This window comes from Drosophila teissieri, chromosome 3R, assembly GCF_016746235.2.
Source record: "Drosophila teissieri strain GT53w chromosome 3R, Prin_Dtei_1.1, whole genome shotgun sequence".
In the NCBI taxonomy this organism is placed as follows: domain Eukaryota; kingdom Metazoa; phylum Arthropoda; class Insecta; order Diptera; family Drosophilidae; genus Drosophila; species Drosophila teissieri.
This window is the reverse complement of record NC_053032.1, coordinates 25197445-25218418: the sequence shown is the minus strand read 5'-3', so window position 1 is coordinate 25218418 and position 20974 is coordinate 25197445. Positions and strand designations below refer to the sequence as shown.

The window sequence follows — 20974 nt, the reverse complement described above, 5'->3', positions numbered from 1 at the left end:
CGCCCACCTGTGTGTCTTGGGGGAGGTGGGGTGAGGGTGGGTGGTGGCATGGCATTTGGAAATTAAACTGCGCATAGTCCTTAAAATTTTATAACTTAATTTCTCTTGGTCTGGCATTTTTGTGAACTTTTTGATTTGATTTCGTTTGGCACTCGCACAACTCCTTTTTCGCCGTATCGGCTGCCTGTCTGTGGGTGGTTGGCTTGGCTTGGATTGGATTTGGGTGGTATTTCACGTGGTTTTCTGGCTGGTTTTCTGGGTGGTTTCAGGTGGGTGAAGTGGTTGAGTGGTTGAGTGGGTGACTGGGTGAGTAAGGCAGTGACGTGCCTGGCGTTCTTTTTGCAGCCCGGAATTCGGCATGCGAATTAGAATAATAAACTGCTGGAATTTATTTGGCGCAGGGAAATGCTTTTGGCTGCGCTGATAAGGTTGATCTATGGCCGGTGGCATTTCAATGGCCGCGATAAGAGCAACGAGTTTTTGAAGGATTATGCCGGTGGCAGCATAATTGATGTGATGCGAACATAACTCAATTGTGGCGTAATTGCGCTCCTTCCAATCTCCGATCCGCCTCTTACGCACTCCATTACGAGCATGGCCCTTAGCCGACCATCCAATGCTCTATCCACCTGGCACTTTACCCACCTAGTTGCCTACCTAAAAGTATGCCGGCAGTATGCTTTTGCAGCTGCTTTCATTATGCTAATTGCACGGACATCAACTGCGGAAACAATGCAACTAATAACAGAAGGCAGTCACAGAGGGCAATCGCAGCGAAAGAGCGGAAAAGCGGAAAAGCACACAGCTATACTGGTATTCAGTTATTCAGGTATACAGGTACAGAGGTAAACTAGGGAAGAAACCAAAGAATTTTCATTAAAATTTTCATTTAGTTGCGCAATTATTTTTGTGCAGCCATTTTAATAACACTAATTTACCTTCAATTCCCAACTCTTTTTCGAGTCACACAAAGGCCACCGATGATGGCGGCGGTGCGAAAGAGACGACGAATGCGAATGCGAAAGAGACGGGTACATACGGTTATAAATATGCGCAGCTGCAGGATAATAAAAATGATAAGTTTTTCTCTCTCTCTCGCCCGTTTTTGCCGTCTTTTAATTTCATTCCTTTCAGCATTCACTCAACCGGCCACAGCTGAAGCTCAGCTATTACACTGCGAAAAATGCTGATAGCTTTGATATTATATTCTTTATACCGCTTAAGATTCGAGGCACAAAAAACCAGAATTGAATCATTGATCCTTGAATCCTGAAACTTTCTTTGAAAGCATACTTGCTGGATTGGTTGTAGAAGTGTAGTTAGTTCGATAGCTTCCAAAATATTCCACATTTTTCTCACTGCCCCGATTCGAAATTGGTCACAATTTGGGAAAGAATATTCGCTTTTTTCGCAGTAGCATCGGTTGTCAGGCGACCGCAGCAGCAACAAGAACCAAAAGCTTCAAAGGCGGCCAGAACATCAAGTTCATTCTAAGCCGTTTGCATTGCAAATTCTGCATCGCCTGGCCAAAACGGGGGAAGGAGGGCCAAAGCTCGATGTTGGTTGGCCCCACAATCACTTTTCAATTAAATGGCATTCTTTCCTCCTCTTTGCCATTATTTTGTGTTTTTTGCTCCATGCAACGCTCTAGCTTTTGCCACCAGCTTCGAGCGAAATGATGCTGCCACAAAAGCAGAAGGCGTTCAAATTGGAGGGGTGAAATGCGAAAAGCGGACAACTTCGCTTTGAAACTAACGAAATCATTTCGGGTTCATTTATTTACTTGACCAACTCGTCGCATAAACGACTTAATCGCTCTCCACTCGCAAAACAAGAGCCCGTTCGTTCAATTGTCAATCATTAATACGGATTGACAGCGACATGTCACAAAAACTCGCGCCAGATTGACACGAAGCAGCGTTTAAATCCCCCAAAATTAATTATAAAACCAATTAGCAAGGGCTCGCAGCTCGGGATTAACACAGATCCTGTCATAATTAGGTGCCGAAAAGCTTTTCTTATTCGCTTATTTGCCGGGACACTGGAAAAACAATAAAATCCCAGTCGGCCAGAAACTCCAAGTTGCCCATTTGGGGGCATTAGTCCTGCGGGATTAGGGCCAAACTTTGTTAATTCGCCGAAATTTGGGAACCCGGCCCGTACAAGTAAGCAAATAACTGGGAATTTCCGAACCATAAAAAAAAGGTACTTCGAATTGGGAATGAATTGAAAAACCAGGCAGGCCTTCGAGCGAAATATGTTGCTAACTTTTCGCATTTACTTTTATTTGAACAGCGTAATGCCTAAGTACACGTAAGTATAAGTACGACTGAAATGGCTGCGTAAGTACACGGCATGGATTAAAAGTTCCGGTTCCAGATCAACCTGCAGCTATGTCCCCTTCGAGGAACTGGGCGTGGCTGGGGAGGACTCCCCAGCCCCAACTGCTACAACTGCCGCCACTGCATCGCCATGTTTGAGCCAATAGGGCGCCAGGCGCAGCATGAGAATGGCGCCCAGCGGGGCGGTGAATATGATCGCCAGCACCGAGATGATGAGCACATTCCCGGCCAGAGCGAGCTGCTCCGGACTGGCCACGCTGGCGGCACGTGCCATGTCCAAAGCCACTGGACCCAAGGCGGCCTAAGGGGAGAGAGAGAGACAGGGATAGAGTGAGAGGGAGTGAGAGGGTTCATATTAGGAGGCGGCCACCGCTGCGTATGAGTGATGTGTGATTTGCAGCGGACCAGATTAAATGCAGTTTGCTGTGCAATTTTAATTAAATCAGTACGAAAAAGGTGGACACTGAAATATGCACCACATATTAGGGCAAAGTTAGAACGGACGCACACATGTGACCACCGTCCTGGTTTTTTGTTTGTTGGCTTTCTTTCACTGGATTTTTTGGGTAAGTAAGTAAGCCAGCGTAACATTTAAATTTCTGTAAGCCACAGACGCACACACACCGCCTGCTCAGGCGACATAAACAAAATGTCCGCTTGCGGTTAAACTGCAAACAAAAGGCTGGCATGCCAACTGCAGCCGCAGGAGCAGGTCCTGCGATGACTCTGACTCTGGGTCTGACTCTGTCGCCGGCCAAGAGAACATGACCCGCAAATACGTGTATAACTTAAGCATGGGGAAAACACCAGGCGAGGGCAGCCAGGACAACCAGGACAACCAGGACGAGCAGGACAAGCGGGACAACCAGGACGATGGTCAGTCTGCTCGTGGCAAGCGAGTGAAATGGCCGGCAATGAAATAAAAAGCGCCACCAGCCCTGGGAGACAACGGATGGGAAATGGAAAATGGCAACGGGCAGTGGGAAAAGTGGGACTCGAATTGGGAATGAAGAATTGGGAAGGGAGAGTGGGGAATGTAGAACCGCAGCAACATGACACGCGGAACGGGAAACTTACTTGGACAGTTGCTTTGGGAAAACCGGAAATTGTAATGTAGGCACGTTCCTTTCTCGACAGATTTCCGCCATATGTGGATAAATATGCAAAAGCCAGGCGAAACTGGAAACAAGAACAAGAAAGTGGTCATCTCTAGGTGTTTTTTTCTGCTTTGTTTCTCCCACCCCCTTTTTTAACCCCCCTTTTTAACCCCCTTTTTTCACCCCCCGTTTTTTCCGTGTGCTGGCAGGTAACATTTGCATTGCGGTCCCGGAACATTTTCATTTCGGTTCACCCCGCCAACCGGAATCTCCACTTGGTCTCTTGGTCGTCTCTGTTCCGAGCAGAATGGATGAATGGATGGGGGGCAGTGAACACCGTCGGGAATACGTGGCGCATTCCCCGCACCAACTGGTCGTGAGGGCCAGAAAGAAATTAAATAAGTGGCCATGCCACGCCTCCCGCCTGCCGCCTCCCGCCTCCGGCGACCATTTTAATTACCAAACTTCCGACGAGCACCAACAATGCGCCATAACCGATTACATGGCCCTGCAGCACGTTGAAATTAATTTCCTTGCCAATGAGCGCGAACGAGACGGGCTTGAGGAACTTCCACATGAGGTCCAGTCGCTTGGGCACACTCGCCTGCAAGGGGAATCAATAAGTTGTTATTAGATCGTGGCCCAATTCATCATGTTGCCCTGTTTCCCAGTTTCCCAGTTTCCCAGTTAAAAGACGACGCCTTGACTTGCAACGGGGGAAGCAAGTCAATCGGCTTATGAGGCGCCTGCCCTGCAACTCAAGTGCATGCAAAAGAACCAACTGGGTTAAAAGTTTAAGGCAAAGGTAAATGAAAGGAATACAAAAAGAAACACACACACACATGCTCGAAACAAATCGAGAGCCGGCAGTCAACTCCGACATGGGACAAGGACGTGATGTCACAAATTACCTAGCAAAAATCCCGCACACACAGCCGCTTTTTGCAGCTGCAGCGGCGCAGACATAAAAAATGGCACTTTTGTGAGGGAACATTTTTCTTGACCCGAAAGCAGAGCAGGCGGCAAAAGAGCGAGCCAAAAAGCACTCAGAAAGGCAAGAGTGGGGGTCAGAGGTAAAGTCTTCAGCTCAGAGAGTTGGCCAACTGGTTTCGACTGGTTTCGATTCCGGACAGAGTAAGAAATTATAGTCACTCAGCTTAGTGACTTCATATAGATTACTTTGAATGCAAATCATTACTCCTAGTCTTGATATTTAATCTGTTATTAGTTTCACATATATTATACATATATTTCACATATAAAGAGGCCCCGAAAATAGTTGCCAGTGCAGGATACTCACAATTTGCTGGGCCTGCAGCTGCTGGGGCGTCAGCCTGATCTCCTCCCGCCGCCAGCCAATCCTCGCAATAAAGGCGGTCGTTACACAGCCCAGAGCTCCGGCCGACGTGTAGCCGATGACGCGGCTGCCCATCACGGCGATGGTGCCGCCCAAGACGGTGAGGACGAAGCGGAGCCCATTTGCGTACGTCTGCAAGGATGCAAGGATGCAAGGGGGGTTGGGGTGAAAAACAAGGATGCGGCACAGATATGAAGCGAGTGAATGGCAAAACAGGTGAGTTAGCCGGGCTGAGTGGGAAAAAATGGCGAAATCACTTTACAAAACTCTGATGGAAACTGCCTTTTTTAACCCCCTCCCCCTTCCCAATCTCCTCCCCCTCATCCATCGACAGCTTTGTTTGTGTTTTGCGTGTGCGGTCAGCTGCGTATACGCAACGTGTGCTGCAGTCAAGTAAAATCGAGCAAAAAAGCCACTGTCCTGTGTCCTTCGTCCTGTCGCCTTGTTTTCGTTTGCATATACGAGTATACCAGGTTTTCCAAGCTCGCAAAAATTGTACTGAAATGACTTCTACAAGAGTTTAGATCTGATAAATCTCTCGCCTGCAACAATGTTTTCTTAGCCGTGAGTTTTTGGCCATTCTGTGCTATCTGCAGTGTCAAGAGTTGTCAGTTTTGCTGGCTGATTGGAATCTTTTTTTTTAATTTACCCGGTGATTTTGCTACTATGCCGCAAATTGCTGCAATTCAATTTTTCTCAGCTATTTGTATTTAACTATAAAACGGCTCGTTCTAGTAAAATGGCATGAAATTGACTTTGGCAGCCCATCGTTAGGCGACCAGTACCAGTCTTTATTATAAGGTGGGGAAACTCAAGTTTCCCATTTAATTTTGCAACTTGAGTTTCTGCCACCTCGTTGAATTACAAACTTTTGCGCGAATATCTTATTGAAAAATACTGTCAACTGGCTTTGGCGCAAGGAAAAAAAAAAAGTGAAATAAGTGGCAAAAGGTGACGTTGAATGCAAAATTACAGAGCACTGCGTAATAATAATAAAATAAAGGCGGTAGCAATGACATGCGAAAAGATGCTGAGACCAAAAACCGAGGCCTGATGACAGCCACCTCCCCATTCTTACCCCTTTCGGGAGATGACAGTGAATAGCCCCAGGATGTATATATGTATATGTATGCTATGTATATATGTACATGGCAGGAGTGTGCTTGATGGGCTGGGGGTGAGTGGGTGTGTAAAATATGCAAGGATGCAACTTCAACGGCGCTCAGCGTGAAATTTTTGTACAAACTGCAGCGCTGCGTGGCTGCGGATGTGGATGCGGATGTGGATGCCACTTGACGATGGCAAAGGCGAGCGCGACTTGCAGAAAACAAAAGTTATGAGAACTCGACGGGAGTGTGTGTACACCGAGGTTGCAGTGGGTGGCTGTGGGTGCTTTTCGGGTGGCTTTGATGGCTGATGGGTGGTGCATGGGGCATGGGGCACGGTGCATGTTGCACAGTGCACTGCATGCGCTGCACCATCCACCAGCCACCACCCATGGCGTTTGATTATGCGCGCCATTAGCGGTGTAAGTTGCGGCAATGAGTTTTGTGGCTCTGGCTGCGGCTGCCTCGATGTCCCCGGCATAACTTCACATAGATGCTGGCAGTAACTGTCGTCGCAAATGTCGCCAGCTTCGCCGTTGCCGCTGTCGTTGTCGTTGTCGTCGTCGTTGCCGTTGCCGTTGCCGCTATGCATGTAAGTGTCTTTTTATGCAAAATGCACCCACACAAACAACCGCGAGAGAGGGGACTGTGCGGAAGCCAACACTGCGCGAAAAAAGGGGCTCTGAGTAAAGCTACAGTGTCTGCTAGAAAAAGTTAAGATACAGTGTCTGTAGAAAAAGTTAAGATACAGTGTCTGCTAGAAAAAGTTAAGTTACAGTGTCTGCTAGAGAAAGTTAACTGTTCGATTCTATTGGATAAGCTAAATAGTTACTGCTAGAATATTGTACTACTTTCAAATTAAGTTGACACGTTCGGCTGTTCAGAAACTAGTTTAACCGAAATTCCCCCTGTGCAGTGACTTCTCCGCTAGCACCACCCGTTTCGCGCAGTGCACTCGTCTGCAGCCCCACGTACATATGGCACCGCGCCCACATTCCCCGCCCAGCTCCTCGCCTCTGGAGAGTGGCGCGCGTTTTGCATCATTAAATGCGCTGATTGAGTGTCTAAGTGTTCACTGAATGTGCATTTTAAGTGCAGCCCGCTCGAGGACGAGGACGAGCAGCAGCAGCAGCAGGAAGAAGAGCAGCAGCAGGACGCGAAGGACGAACTGCGTCTAGGGCCGCGCCTTTGTCTGGCAGCTTACCGCATTCCGGGATGGCAAGTACTGGAGCATCGAGCCGTAGAGATAGCCAAAAACGAGTCCAATCCCAATGCCAATGGGACCCTGCAGCACTTGCTGCGTGAGCGAGGCTGCAAGTGGGAAGGAGGGGAGGGGGGGTTTATTTAACGCTGGCTGCGACTCTGATTCCGATGCCCGGTCACGACGGGTGGCACGCACTCGTTGAGAATATTACGCTGATTATCACGCCAAACATGAAGATGGCCACCACATCGTTGCATGTGGTCATGGCATAGATGAGCGTGTGGATGCCGCTGTTCAGGCCGAGTCGGTCCTCCTTCAGCTTCAGCATCACGGTGACGACCACATTCGGGGACACGGCGGTGATGACCAGGCTGCAACATTGCCCCAAGTAATCAGCACACCAGCACCCATTAAGGCGTTGGATAATCCAAGGATTGCATTAGCTCATCAACTTACCCCAGGGCGATGCCCCACAGCCAGGGCATCGAGAGTGTAAGGTTGGCCAGCACGGCGATGGCCGCAACCTCCATAATTGTGGGCAGCAGGGTCAACCGGAGTATCATGAACCACAGCCGCTTGAAGGCGTCTCCATCCAGCCCCAGGCCAGCCAGCAGCATGATGTTGATCAGCGCCATCTCCCTTTGGAGATGTGTAAGGGCACAAACCCAGATTAAATGTAATGCGGATTTAAATGAAATCCTTAATCCTACCTGAGGAACAGCTCCAGCTTCTGGTAGCCCTCGAAGTTGGCCAGGCCCAGGTTGGCATACAGCACGCCGAAGAAGAGCATGCCCAGCATGTCGGGCAGGTGGACGAAGGTGACCAGGATGCCGGATACCTGGGCGCCCACGAAGAGGAATGCAATGCGCATGATGACGGTCGCTGGCTGGGCGTACTCCGGCAGCAGAACCCAGCCCATGGCCCAGAGGCCCAGGAAAATGGCCAGCAGGGCCACCAGCTCGGAAGTGTTCACCCAATGCGTACGGATGTAAAGCCACCTGAAAGGAGAGTTCACGAAAAGAGAGTTAAACCGACGGCCACAAAGGTTTCCCATATACTGAGCAAGTTATCCGTATCATGTGTTCTGTTCCTTAAGTATGTACACATAATTGCCGCTAATTATCGAGCCCACTTAGAGCTATAAAAGCTGAAGGCCCTGGGAAAACAGAGCCAGGACTAAGCACCATGGACAGCCACAAGGATCGCATTGAATCCATGCGCCTGATTCTTCGGGTCATGCAACTATTTGGCCTCTGGCCCTGGTCCCTCAAATCGGAAGAGGAGTGGACTTTCACCGGTTTCCTGAAGCGCCACTATCGCTTCCTGCTGCACCTGCCCATTACCTTCACCTTCATTGGCCTCATGTGGCTGGAGGCCTTCATCTCGAGCAATCTGGAGCAGGCCGGCCAGGTGCTGTACATGTCCATCACCGAGATGGCTTTGGTGGTGAAAATCCTCAGTATTTGGCATCATCGCACCGCAGCCTGGCGGCTGATGCAGGAGTTCCAATACGCGCCGGACTACCAGCTCCACAGCCAGGAGGAGATGGACTTCTGGCGCCGGGAGCAGCGCTACTTCAAGTGGTTCTTCTACATCTACATCCTGATTAGCCTGGGCGTGGTGTACAGTGGCTGCACTGGGGTCCTTTTCCTGGACGACTACGAACTGCCCTTCGCCTACTACGTGCCCTTCGAGTGGCGCAATGAGAGGAGGTACTGGCTCGCCTATGGCTACGACATGGCGGGCATGACGCTGACCTGCATCTCGAACATCACCCTGGACACCCTGGGCTGCTACTTCCTATTCCACATATCCCTTCTCTACCGACTGCTCGGTCTTCGATTGAGGGAACTGCAGAATTTGCAGGATGATGCCACTTTTGGCCAGGAGTTGCGTGCCATCTTCATACTGCATCGGAGGATTAGAAGGTGCAGTATCCTGCGACATTCCACACCTTCGTTTGCTAATATATAGGTATACCTTACAGATTGACCCTGACCTGCCAGAGTATAGTATCTCCCTACATACTTTCTCAGATCGTGTTGAGTGCCCTGATCATCTGCTTCAGTGGCTACCGCCTGCAGTACGTGGGGATTCGCGATAATCCCGGCCAGTTCATAGCCATGCTGCAGTTCGTCAGCGTGATGATCCTGCAGATCTTCCTGCCCTGCTACTACGGCAACGAGATCACCGTGTATGCCAACCAGCTGACCAACGAGGTGTACCACACCAATTGGCTGGAGTGTCGTCCACCGATTCGCAAGCTACTGAATGCCTACATGGAGCACCTGAAGAAACCGGTGACCATCCGGGCTGGCAACTTCTTCGCCGTGGGACTGCCCATTTTTGTGAAGACCATTAACAACGCCTACAGTTTCCTAGCTTTATTACTGAATGTATCAAAGTAACATGTCAAACCCTTAATAAATACTGCTGATTGTATCTGAAATAATACAGCCTGTTGATTGAAATGTACGAATGGAACACCATTAATCAAAGCATGTGAACGTATATCATGACACAAAAGGATACTAAATCACAAGAGTCGTCAAAGTTTATTTGCTTATTATTCAATCCTATTCCAGTAAAAGTATTTATTGAAAACATATGAAACTCTGTCAAATGTGAACATCTTTACCGCTGCACAGGCTTCATTGCACTGATGATAAATCGTAGAACTTGGTAATGAATAGGCTTTTTGATGAAGAGTTGTGCCCCAAACATTCCTGCCTCCAATTGCGTGTCTTATCCATTTAGTAACGGGCAACAATTAACGTATGGTAATGTCAGCAAGCTAATTATTGTAATTGCCCTGCTCATTAGTTGTATATGTAAATATTTTGGCTGGTTAGCTAAGGAAATCAGGGACGGAACGTACTGAGAACTAAGCTCACTAAATGAACCGGTTCCCTGAAATGTAATATAATCACCAGCAAATATATATTCTCTTAAAGATTCCAGCAGTAATTTCAAGGAACTAGGACGTAAAAAGCAGGTTCAGCCAGCAAAATGTTTATTGATACCGCCCTAGTTTACCCTAAATCAAAACAAATTCCCACAAGGTTACGCATAAGGCTATTAAAACTCAATGGTTATAAAAGGCCTAAAAATCTTTCGAACTTTTCATTAAGTAAATCAAAATTAAGCTGCTGAAAATGGAGTCTACAAATCGCCTAAGTGCCATCCAGCCACTTCTGGTAATCCAACGCTGGATAGGACTTCTGAAATGGGAAAACGAGGCAGAAGATGGAGTTTTAACCTGGCTAAAACGTGTATATCCCTTTGTGCTGCACCTTCCACTGACCTTCACGTATATTGCGCTCATGTGGTACGAAGCTATTGCCTCGTCGGATTTCGAGGAAGCTGGTCAAGTGCTGTACATGTCCATCACCGAACTGGCATTGGTCACTAAACTCCTGAATATTTGGTATCGACGCCATGAGGCTGCTAATCTAATCCACGAATTGCAGCACGATCCCGCATTTAATCTGCGCACTGCCGAGGAAATTCAGTTCTGGCAGCGAAATCAAAGGGACTTTAGGAGAATATTTTACTGGTACATTGGAGGCAGCCTCTTCGTGGCCGTGATGGGCTATATAAGCGTGTTTTTCCAGGAGGATTACGAGCTGCCCTTCGGCTACTACGTGCCATTCGAGTGGCGCTCCAGGGAGCGGTATTTCTACGCCTGGGGCTACAATGTGGTGGCCATGACCCTGTGCTGTCTATCGAACATCCTGCTGGACACTCTGGGCTGCTACTTCATGTTCCACATCGCCTCGCTCTTCCGGCTGCTGGGCATGCGACTGGAGGCCTTGCAGAGTGCAACCGAGGAGAAAGCCAAGCCCGAGTTGCGCCGCATCTTCCAACTGCACTCCAGAGTCCGCCGATTGACGGGGGAATGCGAAGTGCTAGTGTCGCCATATGTGCTATCGCAAGTGGTCTTCAGTGCCTTCATCATCTGCTTCAGTGCCTATCGCCTGGTGCACATGGGCTTTAAGCAGCGACCCGGACTCTTCGTGGCCACCGTGCAATTCGTGGCCGTCATGATTGTGCAGATCTTCCTGCCCTGCTACTACGGCAATGAGTTGACCTTTCACGCCAATGCGCTGACCAACAGTGTCTTCGCCACCAACTGGCTGGAGTACTCCGTGGGCACGCGGAAGCTGCTCAACTGCTACATGGAGTTCCTCAAGCGGCCGGTGAAGGTGCGAGCCGGGGTGTTCTTCGAAATAGGACTGCCCATCTTTGTGAAGGTAGGATTTCCGCCCACAACTAAGATATTATATAAATTAACTTGAAAGTTTCTGGGAAATATGAACGTTTTCATCTTAGTAATCTAAATATATTTCTGCTCTGTAACCCCCAACTTCTGGCAGACCATCAACAATGCCTACAGCTTCTTCGCCCTGCTGCTGAAGATATCCAAGTAGAGCGAAACAGGAGCAGGGATCCCCCGACTGCTGCGGCGCCACAATGGAAACGCACCCACGGGTCGGATACGTAACACTGTAACTCATACGCCCCGTTGTCGTTGTTGTGAACATGGAGAATAAACGCCGACAGCCAACAAGGCATTTCGCCAGCTATTAAACTAAGTGTCGCAGCCAAAAAAAGGGAACAAGAAATCGGACTAGTCTGCGACTAGACGTCGGGGGACATGGGCATGAGATATGCCATGCTAACAGGATCCCAACAGGACCCCCCAATCCCGCTCCATCATCCCTGTTTAAGCCCAGCGGAAGCACGCGCCGCTGCCTAGTGCAGCGCCAACTTCCACGACGACATTGTTGGCGCACAAAAGAAATACAAAAATACAAAAATACAAAATACAAAATGCGAAACGAGACGAAACGAGAAGTAAGGAAAGGCAGCCAACGGATATGCGAAAAACGCGTGCAATGCAAGTGTGAATGGCGGCGCTGCTGTCCCGCCGGAAGTGCATTCAAAGGGTTAAGCACAAATCCGCACAATGGCAGCCCCAACCTCCAACCCCCCACCTCCTACCCCCCAACCGGAGTGGAGCTGGCCACATGAGCTTTTCACTTACCACTTGGGCCCTTTGTACTCGTCGCCACGGACTCCGCCCGGAGTTGCGTTCGGAGTTGGATACCCGGAGACGGAGACGGAGCCGGATCCTGGGCCGTAGTTGGCGTTGGTGCTGGAGCTGGAGTTGCCCGCATTGTTGGCGGCAACATTCTGTGTTGTATTTGTTAAATTTAATGATGTCGGCGTTAAAATTATTGTTGCAGCGTTTTGTGTGGCGTCGCCGGCCGCCCCATCCTCCGGGATCCTCTGTATGTCTAATTTGGTATGCAGCGGGCGGGTGGGCAGGCTGTCGTCCTGTGAGTCCTGCGGCGCTGCTCCTTGTGTCATGTTGTCACCTGGCGCCAGTGCCCCGTTGCTGTTGTTGCTGTTGCCTAACTGCTGCTGTTGCTGCTGCAGCTGCCACTGATACGGTTGCTGTCTGCTGCGCTTTGCTGCAAGTGGCAAACAGATTTAAACGCCTTAATAGATATGTGTTTCGCTGGAAGAATGGTTATCGCTTGCTAGTACTTAAGGCTTAAGGGGCACATATGTGGAGTTTGACCAGATTTTAAAGGACTTTGGTGGGAATCTTATTAATACAGCTTAATAGAGCTTTAAAATCAGGCATGCAAATAGCTTTTGCAGCAAAGGGTAAGTCGAAAAAACATAGACATGCTGTTGATAGCTAATTCTTAGGCATTTTTAGTATATATTTACTAGATTATTAGATTATATATTTTATTTTGATTTGCAATATCTAACTTGAGACCATAAATAAATAAGTTTACTGCTTATTTCTTCTATGCACTTGCCTCTGTGCACTTCGAGGGTCCTTACAAAATAGAGCAGGACCATCGACTTGGCTTATAAGCAGCAGCGCCAAACTGGTGCATTTAGCCCATTTGGCATTCATTCCCGCTGCTCATGCATAACGAAGGCCCAACAGCAGTCGGATCGTTTAAATTGCAAAGTGCAGCCGACACACAAGCCACTCCCACCACTCGAGGCGATGGCGAAATGAAGATTGCAACAAAGATTGACAACCGTTGATTGTGCCGCCGAGGAGGCACGTCGTCGAGGAAGGCGTCGGGGTGGGGAAGGGGGTAGGAGAGCACCGCTGCCGGCAGGAAGCTGTCTTCACCTGGCCCAGGACGAGCACGAGGATGAGCACAAGGATGAGCGCAAGGATGAGCACAAGGACGAGCTGCAGGATGAGCTGCAGGATGAGGCGAGCCAAGGCAGCCAGACGACAGTAGACAGTAGACAGCAGACAGGTGCCTCCATAATTGGCTTCATTGTTGCCGCGACAATTTCACAGGTTGCGAAAGGCGGAAAAGTCGCTAGATGTTCGCTAGGTAGGTAGATGGGTACAGGTGCTAGGAAATACATAAATATTTCCATTTATAATTAGCGCACTTAATGCCGGCTAGCTGCGAGTGCCTTCGAGCATTCAGCATTCAGAGTTCGAGCAATTGACGCCTCCTCAACAGCGGGCTAATTGGAGTGGAGACTGATATTTGCATTTGAAGCGCCGTTCTAATAACAAGAATTTACAATCCACTTCACAGCTCAATTATTATGCAGAGTTCACACTGCCTGCCAGTGTGTTGCTGCCACATAGGCTGTGCAATCAGCACTTGATTCGATTTGCTTCCAGCTGCCAGCTTCTTTGCCCTTTTTCTTTTTGTATCCCTGTTTGTATTTGATTTGAAAAGACAATCTGCTTGTGATTTGTCACCACTCGAATTGGCTACGTGTTAATTGTGCGCAAATATTTAGCGCCAATTCTCGCCGGTGCGAACTCTGAATCTGAATGTTCCACTGGTTCGATTCTATAGCTACAGCATATGTAGATATGTAGATAGATATGTTATATTTGCGTATTGGTCCATCGATCACGTGTCGCTTGTGATTCAGCGCGTCATGCGACTCTTTGACACACACGCCTAAATTGATTGCCAATGCTAATTGGGTGTCATAATGCAGGGGCACAAATATTGGGTCTCTGCTGTGAAGTGGCAACTAATAGAGCTCGGATTATTACAGCCGCAAATGAAATAGGAGCTTTGCCTAATTCCGATTGATATATTTTTATTGAACTTCGGCAGGGAGAAAAGTGATTATTCTCGTAGGGGGAATTACCAACTGACGTTAAGTTTTACGGAATATTATTATAACTTATTCTGTATTATTCCCAATGTAAATTGTTTCATATACCAAATTCAAACCAAATCAGGCTTAAATATGAATATTAATCAATATGATTTGAAGTATCAAAACGTGTGTACCGAAGGTAAGTCTCAAATCCTGCCTATTTATTTACTTTATTTCAAGGTCGCTCTACTATCAACTTCAGTTCCTCGTTTGTTTTGCCCTCTCAGACTGAACAAATAAATAAATAAATTAAACAGCTGATGAGCACGGATTCCCCGTCTGAAAGAGATAACGCATTGCAAAACACCGGCAATCGAAATAATCTCCAACTAAAGGGGAAAACGCAGATTCTCTTCACAGTGAAACGGGCAAAACGGAAAATAATTTTAATTATAGTTTCATTTAAAATAATAAAGTAATCTGCTTTGGAATGGCGCAAGACCAGAGTGTACAATAAATACACAAACTTTTTAAAACAATAACGAACATGTTAGCAATTTATGTGCGCGGTAAAATGCTGAAAAGCTCAACGCGCTCATAGAAATTCTGAATTGCAACAATAAACACAATGATGAGAGTTGGAAAATGATGGTTTTTCCCGACATTGTGGGCGCTTACCTGTTTGGCGGATAATTAAATTAGATTGCGTTAGGCGGAGCACCCATACAACTGGCAATATTCACATTCATCACATATTCCAATTCAAGGGAAAGTGCAATTTTATTGAAACCGTTTTACAAGCGAACCGCACAATTTTAATGCCGATCGCCGACTAATCGCGTTCAATGGCAGCGGACAACTGAGATGCCAGCTCTCTTAAGCGGATAGTTCCACAGCCTCGGGCACTGGCACATATATATTTTTTATCTTATGCTAATAAAAAACATATATCTGAAAGTTCAGAACGCTCTCGCAGCCACGCGAGTGAGCCAGGCAAAATATTTGTTTAATAACTTTAAATTAGCGAGCAAACTGCGAGAGAGCTGGTGTGATAAGGAGAACATATGGGATTATTAGATGGAACCCTGGCATCGGAGGTGCTAATTACGAAAAGCCAATCCAGATTAGGCTGTTCAGGAACATCTGTACATCACATCGAGATGTAATCTTAAAGACGGGAAATTCTAAGCCCCGCCACTCTGCAACATAAACACTTATTTGGCCCGAAGCATTTGCTTATCAATTAATTAGCCATAACCAATGGGAAACTTATGTGCGCCCCGCAAATATTTGCCATTTCAGTGGGGCTAAGCTCTCGGTTCAGTTGGATTTCGGTTGAGTTCATTATGGCTGCGAGCTTATTGAATATTTACCAGTTCAATGCGAAGTTCGCGTTTGAACTACAACAAATATTTAAGTTCTGCTAATTAATTTAAAATATCTCCGCCGTAACAAACTGAAACTCAAATGGCGCTCGGCTGTGGGTGGAAATTGGGTGGGTATGAAATGATAACAGAGGCAAGATTTCTTCTCCATCTTTTTGAATTATGTGGCTCATTTAAAAGTTTTTGCGGCACTTACTTGTACTATTTTTTCTGTTTTTTTCTCTGTCGCTGCCTGTGCGAAAAAATGGTGCATAAATTGCGCAAAGGTGTCGGCGAAGATAGCGTTCAGGTATTGTGAGGCAGGACTTTCGGAGGTCCTGCCGCTGCTGTGATATTTCATATTTCACATTCATGCGCTGCACTCGAGAAAAACGGGGGAGCCGTTGAGCCAACTTGAACTGCAAGTTGGGCAGGTCATTAAGGCTTCTTTGGCCGCCCCATTGATTATTACCTTTTGGTAGTTTGCAGTTTGCAGTTTCCCGGGGCACGGCCACGCCCCCTATCGCTGTACACTGCGCCCACTTGGCCGGGGGCAAATGCCACTTTTTTTGGCATTTTATCTTGTCATATTTCCTGCAACTTTCAAGTGACCAGGCACGAAAATAATGCAAAAGTTATTTTAAGCCAAGGCACTGGGCTGCCTTGCGCATTTCGCTTTTCAATTGCCCGAGAACTTTCCACACAAATTATGCCACTGGTCACAAGAAGCGCAGCAGGAGCAGGAGCAGGACTCCTCCGCAGGATGTGCTGATGGAAAAAAGTAATGGCCATATCCATGGAGCTCCAGTTCCAGTTGCAGTTGCATCTGCAGTTGCAGCCAAAGTTTTTGTCATTCGCCTGTCATGTGCGGACTATTGCGTGCGAGTGCGAATCTGAGGTGTTAATTGGAGGCGAGGCAAACACTTTTCCAGACGACGTCGGCCCGAAAACTAAACAACTTGGAAAAAGTTCGCCAGGGTCTGATGGAGAATTTATAGTTCTGCTCCAAGTTGCGCAAAGTTTTCTTTTTTTTGCGCTGTCACTTAACATTTAGATTGTTATTTCAGCAAAAAGTGCCATAAATTGCTTGACAAGGGGATCTACCATATATACGAGTAGTGCTGCAGTAATTTATATCAGTTATTCAACTATTCATTATTTACAGGCGAACGTTGCGTTAGGTGCTTTTTCAATATGTTTAAACGTGAAATTGCACTCGCTGATGACTTCTGCAACTCCTTATTCCTGCTCTTCCACGCCAAGGATCCTGCGAGTTGCTGCTGTCTGCTGTCTGGAGTCTGAAACTCTTTTGCCGTCTGGGGCGTACTTATATATCAAATCACTTTGCCCGTACTCGGCGCACATTTATTTTATTTATGTTTACTTAAGCGTACCACCTTTTAACTGTGCCAGCCGGCATCCTTGACGCGTCCTGAATCCTGATTCCTGATTCCGAGTTGCAAACTCCACACGCTGCCTGCTGCATGCTGCATGCTGCGCATTCGGAAAATAATTCCTTTGCGTGGCAGAAGATTGCATTCCGTTGTCACGCACTTCCTGCCAAGAGATGAACTCACGCCCCAGCGATTCGCATCTAATTTAGTGCTCATACATCGCAAATCAGTGGAAACTGGCACTTTCTTGGCTCGCGGCTGGTAAACTATACACAAAGTGGTAGAAAAAAACGAGGTCACAAAGCGCCATTCAGCACCCAGCTGGCAAATAAGAGCCAGAGACAAATTGAAAAAAAACCCCGTTTACAGCTCAGCAAATAAGCGGCCAAAGTCTGGCAGGTGGTCAAAGGTTAAATGGGGGGAGTGCAGTTTCAGTAATTAGCTGTGGCGCAAGTGCAAGTGCCTGCAGATCCTCGAGATCCTTCAGATTTAGCCAAAGTATTCAAGCCTCCAAAGTGGGCCAACAGCTGCGAAATGCGAATTGCGAAATGCGAAATGCTGTTGGGCAGAACGCACCAGCGCCAATTGAAATGGCGTCTAAAGGGTTTTCGTGACGCTTAACATTCTCCCATTCATTTGGCAATCATTATGCTGAGTCACAGTCGCGCTGGCATTTATAAATGTCGCACACTGCGTATACGTAATGAACTGACTTGCATACAGCTGCACACACACACATGGGGCACACACATGGGGCACATGGGGCGAATGTGCAATGCACTGCATTTATCAATAGACGAGTGAATGTGGTTGTGTGCCAAGCGTATATCATGTTGGCCTTAGTTAACAGAAATGTCGCCGTTTCACTCACAAGCAGCAGCGACAGGTGAAAAGTGGGCGGTGGCTGGCACCGCCATTCAAGGCTGAGCTTGAGGAATTGCCCCAAACGCTGCATTTAAATGGAATTTATTTAATATAAACGAGTGCCTGCCTGCACATGCGAGCATTAGTGCTGCCTGCAGCGGTGCGCAAACTTATTTAAATATGACTTCCACAGTCAAATCAGAGTCAGACCCCGCCTGCAATGCAAACCGGGCATCGGAATAGGAATCAGAATCTGAATCAGAATCAGCATCAGAATCAGTGCTGCTGCACTCCAAATAGCAAATGCGAAATGAATGCACAGGAAATGAGCCCCGGTTAATGCATATTCATGGGAACATACTTTGCCGAGAGCCGCGGGCTTTTTGCCACTCGTGTTAGTTATGTGATTGTGGGCATTTGGGCGCAACTAAAACGGCTCATTATTCGTGTGAAAATGCCACAATGCAGAATGGCGTTGGCCCCCAGGGGAAATCCTTCTACCAAAAAGTTTGGCAATGGCTAGTGCGAAAGCGCCCGTATTTGAACAGATGCAAAACAATTGCCGCTCCGGGAGTTTCAAAAATACTAGCTACTCGGCGGTTGTGTGGGTTGCGAAAAACCAGCAAGGACCACCTGCCAAAACAGAGCAGCGTAAACAAAAACCTCGGCCAACGAAAGTGGTCCACACACACACACACACACATTGCATTGCAAATTTCCAGAAATACAGAAGGAGTGTAAGGAAACGCCTGCCTTTGAGCTTGAGTTTGAGCCGGGACAGCAGATGCACTGCACTGCCAATCGCAGACACTCTGGCGTCAATATGCGGAAATATTACGTATACGCCCCGGCTAACCACCCGCTTTCGCAGTCGCCTTCGCCGTTGTGCAAGATGTGATTGTGCGGTTCACTTAAAATCGAAATGCCTCAATCAGCTCCTGCCAGAGCGCTCTGCTGAGAGAAAGAGCTGTGATTTTGCCAGGATATCTCGCCGACGAAACAAAAACTTTGCATAAACAAACTATGAATACGAGTACACTCGTATGTATGTATGTGCATATGTGCTGAAGTGCATATGTGCAAATGTGCATATCTGAGCACGCATTGTGCACTTGGCTCTCGGCTGTCGGAGCCACTTCGCTTGGCTGGCCAACAAAGCGTTGGCATGAAGCTGTGCCCCTGCCTCTGGATGTCTCTGTCTTCAGCATCCTTTTGCCCGCCTGTCTGCGGGTTGTCGGTTGTGTGGCAACTGATCCGGGCGCTGGTTGCATAAAGGCAAGAATTCCCGGAACAAATACTTTGGCTCCGCATTCTTCGCGTTCCCCACGACAACATGGCGCAATTAAACATATTACTCACCTTCGGCGGCGCTTGGCGTGCTGGTTCCATGGGCACGAGGTGGCGCCTGTGGCTTGTCGCCAAGGAGGTGCTCCTTTTCCGGCTCCAGGATGCTGGCGGTCACCGTTTCGCTGGCCCGTCGCAGCATATGCAATGGAGTCAGATTCGCATCCCGATCCGATGACTTTTGATAGGACTCCTCGAAGGGATTGCTGCTGCGAAAGGCTTGTAAGGGCGGACCCTCGCTCCCTGCCACTATATCCAATACATCTACAAAATAATACAAAATTTAAAAATTCATTGATATTGATTCATATGTTGAAGAGCATGAATAAAATTGTCTCAGGCTATTTGGTAATATTTTTAATTAAAGCCTAAGGATTGCTAATCAATCAGCTGTTAATAAAAAACATTGGTAATTTCATTCTGCCATTGTTTTCGCCATACCAAGTATATAAATAAAAGAGTTAATTTTCCAACATATCGACTTGTGAAAGCACACACGTATTTGCACACGATTTATTTATTGGCACTTGGGCAAAAAGTGGCATTTAATTGATTAACCATAAACTCGTAAATTAACGCCGAAAGTGAGAATCGAAAGCTGCCAGTGCCAAATGGCCATAGATACCAAATATTGAGCTTACCGGAATCGCTGCTCATGTCGAATGTCGGCGAAATGCGGAGAACAAAACAAAACCCAGTGAATGAGTGAAAAAATGCTGAAAATAAAGCCAAAGAGCAACAAATTGCTGACGCAATCAGCACGATGACGTAGTCCAGACGACTGTTCTTGACTCAAATTGACAGCCAAAGAGAACGACGCCGCGGTCCAAAGAGACGGAGACTCAGACTGAGTAGCTGAATATACTTGACCGACTCCGAGAATCGAGTGGATATAGCGCATATATGGTATATGGCGAACGGAACACACACGACACGACCGGCGGAAAGGCGGAATGGAATAGTAGTAGCCCAGGAAGTTGGGGGCTTCGAGCTGCTTTTTATTACAGCACATGCACTGGCAATATTTGCCAAACGCATTAATTAGAAAAGCAAAAGCAGAAGCAATTTAAACAAGCGATTGCCGATTCCGCCAGCGGAGCACCAGCGAGCGCTCTTCGATTAAAACTAATTGGCAAACAAACAAGCTCTGCGCCAAGCAAACCTTCTGTTTTCTTTTCCGTTCCGCGAAGAGAGCGGAATGAGTTGGTTTTTGGGGGGAGGGAAATGGGTGGAAAATGGGGGAAAAATGGGGAGCCGTTGCAAGCACTTACATATTTATAAGGGGGTCGTTTATCTGCGTTTCAATATGCCCATAGTTTTCTATGGCCCAGCCAATTAGTTGATAAATAATTGTCATGCAATCATAATTTATCTAAGCGAGATAAGGCGCCGAATAACCGCGTTATTAATAGACCTCTAATCGCAGAGCATTTCCCCATTTTATGTGTGTGGTTGTCAAATGGGCAGCTCACAACTATTTCATGATTAAACGCCTTCACTTTCGCTTTGTTCGGGCAAATGTGCGCGACCTGTCCCATTTCCTGAACAATAGATGGCGCTGTACGCATATAGCAATGCTACCTTGTATTTGTTTTGCTATCAATTATTAATTTTGATGAGCGTGGAAACCAATTGGGTTTCCTTCGGGTAAAAAGAGTTTCGCTTGTCTTGTAAATTGTTTTCCGACAAATTTGCATTTTGACGTGCTCATCACATTGGGCTTATGGCCACGCCCACGCCCACTTCCACTCCCACTCCCTCGATGTGGCCGTAATTTAATTGC

General features: G+C 47.4%; 3 protein-coding genes across 4 annotated transcripts; 2 read left to right on the top strand and 1 right to left on the bottom strand.

Moving 5' to 3' along the window:
• Positions 1–2245: 2245 nt before the first annotated feature.
• LOC122622541 (sodium/hydrogen exchanger 9B1) lies at positions 2246–20157 on the bottom strand. 2 transcript variants are annotated; one of them, XM_043801073.1, is made up of 11 exons: positions 19833–20157; positions 19207–19455; positions 12154–12583; positions 7817–8104; positions 7563–7745; positions 7302–7477; positions 7107–7213; positions 4740–4928; positions 3900–4043; positions 3420–3521; positions 2246–2643 (listed from the first exon to the last, which is right to left on the bottom strand). In XM_043801073.1, exons 1-11 carry the CDS (start codon positions 19846–19848, stop codon positions 2392–2394), a joined length of 2136 nt encoding a protein of 711 aa, XP_043657008.1. In that variant the 5' UTR covers positions 19849–20157; the 3' UTR covers positions 2246–2391. The 2 variants fall into 2 exon arrangements, with proteins under 2 accessions (XP_043657008.1, XP_043657009.1); XM_043801074.1 differs by lacking the exons at positions 19207–19455; positions 19833–20157 and adding an exon at positions 14904–15093.
• Positions 8292–9514, top strand: LOC122622542 (odorant receptor 94a). Its single transcript, XM_043801075.1, has 2 exons — positions 8292–9034; positions 9094–9514. Exons 1-2 carry the CDS (start codon positions 8292–8294, stop codon positions 9512–9514), a joined length of 1164 nt encoding a protein of 387 aa, XP_043657010.1.
• On the top strand, positions 10048–11536 carry LOC122622544 (odorant receptor 94b). The gene is made up of 2 exons (XM_043801076.1): positions 10048–11359; positions 11483–11536. The coding sequence occupies exons 1-2, from the start codon at positions 10262–10264 to the stop codon at positions 11534–11536; spliced, it is 1152 nt and encodes a 383-aa protein (XP_043657011.1). The 5' UTR covers positions 10048–10261.
• Positions 20158–20974: the final 817 nt, after the last annotated feature.

Coding starts and splice junctions, on each gene's coding strand:
- LOC122622542 (XM_043801075.1), top strand. CDS start 8,292: ATGGACAGCCACAAGGATCGCATTGAATCCATGCGCCTGATTCTTCGG. Junction 9,035..9,093: donor CTGCATCGGAGGATTAGAAG/GTGCAGTATCCT, acceptor TATACCTTACAG/ATTGACCCTGACCTGCCAGA.
- LOC122622544 (XM_043801076.1), top strand. CDS start 10,262: ATGGAGTCTACAAATCGCCTAAGTGCCATCCAGCCACTTCTGGTAATC. Junction 11,360..11,482: donor GACTGCCCATCTTTGTGAAG/GTAGGATTTCCG, acceptor AACTTCTGGCAG/ACCATCAACAATGCCTACAG.
- LOC122622541 (XM_043801073.1), bottom strand. Junction 12,584..19,206: donor CACGCCAAGCGCCGCCGAAG/GTGAGTAATATG, acceptor TGCCACTTGCAG/CAAAGCGCAGCAGACAGCAA. Junction 2,644..3,419: donor TTCCCAAAGCAACTGTCCAA/GTAAGTTTCCCG, acceptor CTCTCCCCTTAG/GCCGCCTTGGGTCCAGTGGC.